At 31.4% G+C, this 6,569-nt stretch overlaps 1 protein-coding gene across 1 annotated transcript in view; it reads right to left on the bottom strand.

The window, feature by feature from the left end:
- Positions 1–410: 410 nt before the first annotated feature.
- LOC149180353 (C2H2 and C2HC zinc fingers superfamily protein) overlaps positions 411–6,569 on the bottom strand; it is a 35,237-nt gene continuing 29,078 nt past the window's right edge. Inside the window, exon 3 of the mRNA XM_089413859.1 lies at positions 411–736. Within this exon, the coding sequence (XP_089269985.1) occupies positions 617–736 (120 nt within the window). The 3' untranslated portion in view covers positions 411–616. The remainder of the gene's footprint in view (positions 737–6,569) is intronic.

Below are 6,569 nucleotides of genomic sequence, written 5' to 3'. Positions count from 1 at the left end.
CATACAATTCAATCATAATGTAATACTAATCATTAATAATGTAGATTGACATATTGTTACTTGGTTTGATAAGAAGATAACCAACATCAAATAATGATAACAACCACTAAAATATAAAATATAATGAAACAAGTTAAAATTTTGGAAGGTGCCAAAAAAAATTCCTAGTAGCCACACTCATTAACTAGGCTTAAGAAATTGATTATATCTCTTGTTACATGTAATTATTAATAAAAAGTGCAATAACGAAGGTGATTTATGCTTGACATAAAAAGTGACAAATCAGAGTCAATACTAAAGAGACCCCTACTTCCAAAGGCACAAACCTTGGAAGGCCATCAGGCACAAAGGACTTCCTTACATGTATAAGTATGGTATGCACAAAGTTTAGCACCACACAACACCTAGAAGACCACAAAATAAAGACCAACCAAAAGATGCATAAACAACGTTAAAAATATAATAATCGATACACATCATGACAATTATTTGACACAAGTTATACTAAGCTTAGTTTATACACATGATAAATAATCGGATATTTTACAAATTTTCTTAAAGAGGTTCATACATTAACAACTTGTGAATCCCACTCTATCCTTAATAAATGAAAAAGTTATCCCCAGTCTATAAAAGGAAGCAAAGGATACCCCATTTCAGGAGGTGGTCTCAATGATGGTGGCAGGTTTATCGATGAAATCACAACTTGCTTGGTTGTTTGTTCTCCTGAAATGCACATAAATAAAATAAATATCGTAACTGTCATTTTGATTTTATTAGAAACGATAAAATAAATATATAACATTAAAATATAAATATAAATAAGAGGTCACAAGTTCAAAACCAAAGGGGGTAGAGTATGTATGTCTTTGTAGACTTAGTAGTCAAATCATTGCGCAGAGGTGGGTCCCTTGTCCCACAAACAAGAGGGTCTCATACACCAATTTGGTGTCACGGCCAAGCTAGACACCAAATTGGTGTATATATATTATCATCTAATTTTAAGGTCACACAGCAAAGCCAGACACCAAATTGGTGTATATATATTATCATCTAATTTTAAGGTCACGGCCACGCCAGACACCAAATTGGTGTATGAGACCCATATAATATATAATAATTATTATTATTATTATATATCCATATCAAAATGCATAAATATATATAATATATATATATTGCCAAATACTCAACAAATTTGTAACCAATAAAATTTCAAATAAAATAAATTTATAAGTAGTTTATAATATATGTGAAAAATTAAAAACAAATTCATTTCTAAAAGGATCCCTTCAATATTTTAACTTCTTTTATTTCCCAAATTACACCTTTTTAAGTACCCATTATGTGAGATTGTTTCCTATTTTATTGAGCACTACTACAACGTTGGTAGTATTCCAATGTGAAAAGAAAAAGATAATACAAGGAAAGAAAACACAAGTGAAGTGAAAACAATAATCTAATTAGATAAGCTTTTGATTTCAAAAACCAAAGATAAGCAAATCTAGCCCCTTCTAAATATGTGGAGCATACACTATAAACTACTATAGGTAGTATTCCAATGTGAAAAGAAAAAGATAATACAAGAAAAAAAACACACAAGTGAAAACAATAATCTAAGTAGATAAGCTTTTGATTTCAAAAACCAAAGACAAGCAAATCTAGCCCCTTCTAATATGTGGAGCATACACTATAAACTACTATAGATATAAAATAGCTCCTAAATAAATATTGATTTATTATTGTTTATTAGGATAAATAAACTTTGAGATCTGTTTACTTTAGGGAGATTTCTTATCATGTATGATTATTAATTTCATGTAAACATTTACCATGAACCATATTTCAATAAATAACAATGTTCTACTAAGTTTCCGGGATGGGAAATGTGGGAGCATAGATACGTACAAGCTTATATATATAAGCAACCCCAAAAAATTAGGGAAATTTTGGGGAAATGGGGGCATCGGAATCAAAAAAATTATAAAATTATTAAAAATTTAATATATAAAAATTAAATATAAAATCCCAACAATATGTCAATATCTGAATTAGTAAATAGTAAATTTTAATAATTATGGAATGTACATCTAAATATTATCATCATTCTTGTTAGACTATTATGAATCAGAATTATTATTTGACATTTCAACAATCATCAAATTAAAATTGTAAATCTAAAAGTAAAGTATACTCAATTGAATTCATCATTTGACATTATGCAAAGTTCCATCTAAATTCATCATTTGGTGATGGGCATTATATTATGCAAAGTACATCTAAATTAAATTAATCATTTGACAATTCAAATTACACAATGCACATCAAAAGCAAATTCATCATATGACAATGACATTATGCTGAAGTCTAAAATAGCCATAGAATACTAAACTAAAAGTAAACTTAGAAAGCAGTGAAATACTAGTAAATTTCTCCAAAAGTACTATATAAGAAATTGCAGCTCCAAGTCACAAAATGAAAATCGCAACTCCAATCCAACAGCTCCAAGTCACAAAATGAAAATCGCAACTCCAAATGTCTCAGGCCCCCAATCAATGGTACTTTTGAATCACAGCAAATTGTAGATGGAAAATGTCGAGCGCCAACAGCAGGAAAATCTCGGGCAACAGAGTAAATATCGAGCAGTAACACAAGGAAAATGTCAAGCAACAAGGTAAAAACATAGGGTTAATGAGAAAATGAGAAATGTGAATGATTATGTTTTAAAGTTTTAATTTATCCTTTAGTTTTTATTTTTGTTTTTTTAATTATATTAAATTTTGTAATTTTTTTTATTTCTTATGTTTTTAATTGTTGTTGGGAAAAAATTTGGGGGAGCATTTTAATTTTAATGTTTTCAATTATTATTACCAAAAAAATTTGGGGGGACATGATGGGACGCTTTTCATCACTAGAAAAAAGTCCCTGGGAGTTTCTTTGAGTTTCCCCAAAAAAGGGGACATGGGGAAACGTTTCCCCAAGAGTTTCCCCGTCCCAGGAGCGTGGGGGAGCAAAGAAGCACGTCCCCCACCCTAAGGAATGTGTCCCCGTGAAACACTAATAAATAATATAAATGAGCTTGGCCAATAAACCTTCACGAGGATATATGATTACATATCAATTTCAGTGCATACCAAACAAAAAAAACCATTTATGCTAGCTACATTCTGTCAAACTATCATTAAACATCTTCTAAAGATTTGAACCCTATATAAGATAAATAGAACAATAAAAACATTTAATTATTTTAAATTAATTAAGGACAACATGCTATTGTATCCTATTAACATCATGCACTATTGCACTCAAAATTGAGGTGTTCTTACATTCTAGAGTAGAAAATATATGCCATGTCAAGTGTGTCACGCACCCAAATTTAAATGAAAAAAATAGAAACCGAACCTCTAATATCATTAAAAACAAATTGACCTAATAATATTAGAAAATTAAGCAAATTCGCATAGATCTATAATAACCCTAAATTTAAGCATTGCCAAGTTTATACTAGAATTTTCAACCGTTCTCAATGCTTAATAAATTCAAGATTGAGATAGATTTATAATAACATAAAAGAATTTAGAAATAAAACTTGAACATATTTATTAGTTTCTGGAGGGAAGTTCAATTGGCGATGGTTGTGAAAATGAAATGTCATATGCGAGAAGGTTTGAAATTCTAACCCCCCAATTCACATGTGCTAGTGAAGGGGCATACGTATGCACCTAAAGGTTAAAATGGTAGCAATTGGAATCGACCACATGTCACACGAGTATGAGACCACCCCGATTGTCAATCCCTCCAAATACAAAATAATAATAATAATAATAATAATAATCAAAACAAACAAACAAACTTTAACATATTTATTAACTTCTACAACAAAATGGTCATCCTATTAAAATCTAAAACAAATGTTAAAATTGCATTATTTTAAAAAGTTATATTAAAAAAATTCAAGGGAAATCATCCTCCCTCAACATGAAGCCAAATGTGAAGGTCAATGCAACAATATTCATAGGCACATAACCATTATATCAATATTTTTCATCACCATATCATTCACTAAGAATTGAATTTGGATGGGAAATAACAAGCATTCTACCCAAAATAACATCAATCAACAAAAATTATATAAAAAATATTTATAAGATGTTACCTCATAATGGTACCTCGTATTGGGAATACAATAAATCTAAAAAAAAATATGACATTATTTAGTGTAAAAACAGAATATCAAACTATGAAAGTTGATGAAGCGGCAATAATCTCTTTAAACTAGCATACACAGACAATTATATCTCCTCTTGTCGATGAGTCTAAATGAAGAGTGAACTCAATGAAGAGCATAACGAATGTAAATCATATTAGAGATGGAGCTATTTTAACTAAACCTTCCAAATAGTTTCCAATATTCTTGCAATTTTTATCGTCTACAATTAAATCATAACAAGTCATTTAACTTTATTTCTAATGTGGTACATTCACAATAGAGTGATTTTTTGGATTATATCAGACGAAGATGCAAAATGACATTCGATCTAGACAAGATTGGAAAATGGACATTTGTCAAAGTGATTACCTTGAATTAATGCCATTACATACCATTCAATATATATTTATCCATAAAAGAATGTTGTTTCATAGGGGACCAAATCCAATATAAAATCTTGAACAAAGTGCCTAGTTGGGGAGGTTTTGGGTTCCTACTTAAAAGTGCGTCTTGAACAAAGTGCCTAGATGGGGAGGTTTGGGGTTCCTACTTAAAAATGCACGCACATGTGTATGAGAAAAATAAAATAAATCCTTAGTTGCACTATAGCTCCATGCTCATGAGCTACTGCAAAATTTCAAAGAAATTTTTCAAAATGCAAAGAATGGGCATAACTCTCAAAATTTCTCAATATTTTTCTAGATGCCTAATATTACAAGGTATGACAGTTAGAAATTAATTTTTGAACTCTTCACAATAAACATTATTATGAGGCGTAGAATTAATCCTTAGAACTCCTCGTAATAAACATTATTACAAGGTGTGACAACTAGAAATCAATCCTTGAACTCCTCATAACAAACATTCATATAGAAACTTCTGATTTCAAGAATCAACCATTGCTAGATATACATGCTCAATCAATAACATATTTTCATCCATGTGTGCCATAGGAAAACAATGCCATTAACAACGGATGAGGTTGACAAATCATACCAACCTAAACAAGGTTGACTTCATCTTTTAAACAAAAATATCAACAATTCTAATGGCAAATGAATAGATGAAACATTCAATGCCTCCATCTTAGTGCATTCATCAATGAAAAAATTATGGCCTCAACAATCTCTTTAACTTGATTCCAACGATGCTAGCCTTGTGTCTCCTATACCTTCTATAGATATGTTTGCGTAAGCAAGCTTGTTGCGAAATATAAGATCGAAGAAAGATCTCATGGTTTTTGTCAAGGAAGCAACTTCAACAAATTATAAGTCCCATGCATGCTTAAGACCACTAATCTTTTTCTTTTGTTTCTAAATGACTTCAATTTATCAACGTGAAGAGACTCTCTTGTACTTGTTCCACAACCACAACGACTTTACTTATAAAATCCACCACAAGTTATCAACCTAAAGCACCTCATATTTGTTACATCGTTGTGACTAAGTTGGCTCAGCCTATGGTTCTTCTTCGTGTCCACCACCTCTAGTTTGAGGTGAAACATGTCCAACCTCTTAATAAGGTTATTCAAACATTAGTGTTATTTCAAAATTAGGTTGTTGTAGGCCGATATCACCTTCCCTACTGTTGGGAATTGACCTAATTAATGACCCTTCCACTTTCTGGACAATTTTATATGGGCACCTGCATTTCCCTCATCTCTAAAGTACCATAAACATTCTTTTAGAGCCCGACATAATAGTTAAGGCCCAACAAAAGGAGGAGATTGATTCTTCACAAAAGTCAATTGTTGGAGTAAGCATTGATCAAAACTACAATTGGCATATCAATCTAACGCTGAAGTACGTGAATAGTATGCATTCTCATAGATAAATAGAGGTGGGTGATACCTCTTATCATGTCAAACATTAATAGTTGGTGCATGCCAAATATGATGGTTTGGGTAGTTCAAAGTTTTAAAAGTTGGTTGCATGAACAAAGTGTAAATTAAATTAAATTGCAAGTGTCATAGAGATAAAGAGCTAGAGTTTAACTTGATGACCTAAAGAACACAACCCTTTGGCTGTGACTAATATGTTTGTCCTACCATTTCTACATTGATTTTCCTAGCCAACATGTCCAAACAACAAGCCCTTTTCATAAGGTGAGGCTTGATGGCCTCAAGGGCCACACCTAAACATTATATGATCATGCATGATTGCAAGTCTGAATGGCTAGCGACGGTACCTAATGCTCCAAGAAACTCTATCCCCAAGGTGTATAACAAAGCAATGATCCCCCTCCTAACCTCAAGTTCTCTATGCTTGAGTATGCTAGTTTATGTCATGAATTTTGGGAGGGATCTATTCTTGGTTATTTTGTATGAAAGGTACACCATAAAGTGATTAGTTACAATTGG

Source organism: Pinus tabuliformis, chromosome 3_2, assembly GCF_031772625.1.
Source record: "Pinus tabuliformis cultivar Carrire ecotype Pingquan chromosome 3_2, CPIR1, whole genome shotgun sequence".
Lineage (NCBI taxonomy): Eukaryota > Viridiplantae > Streptophyta > Pinopsida > Pinales > Pinaceae > Pinus > Pinus tabuliformis.
This window is presented reverse-complemented; position numbering and strand designations above follow the sequence as displayed.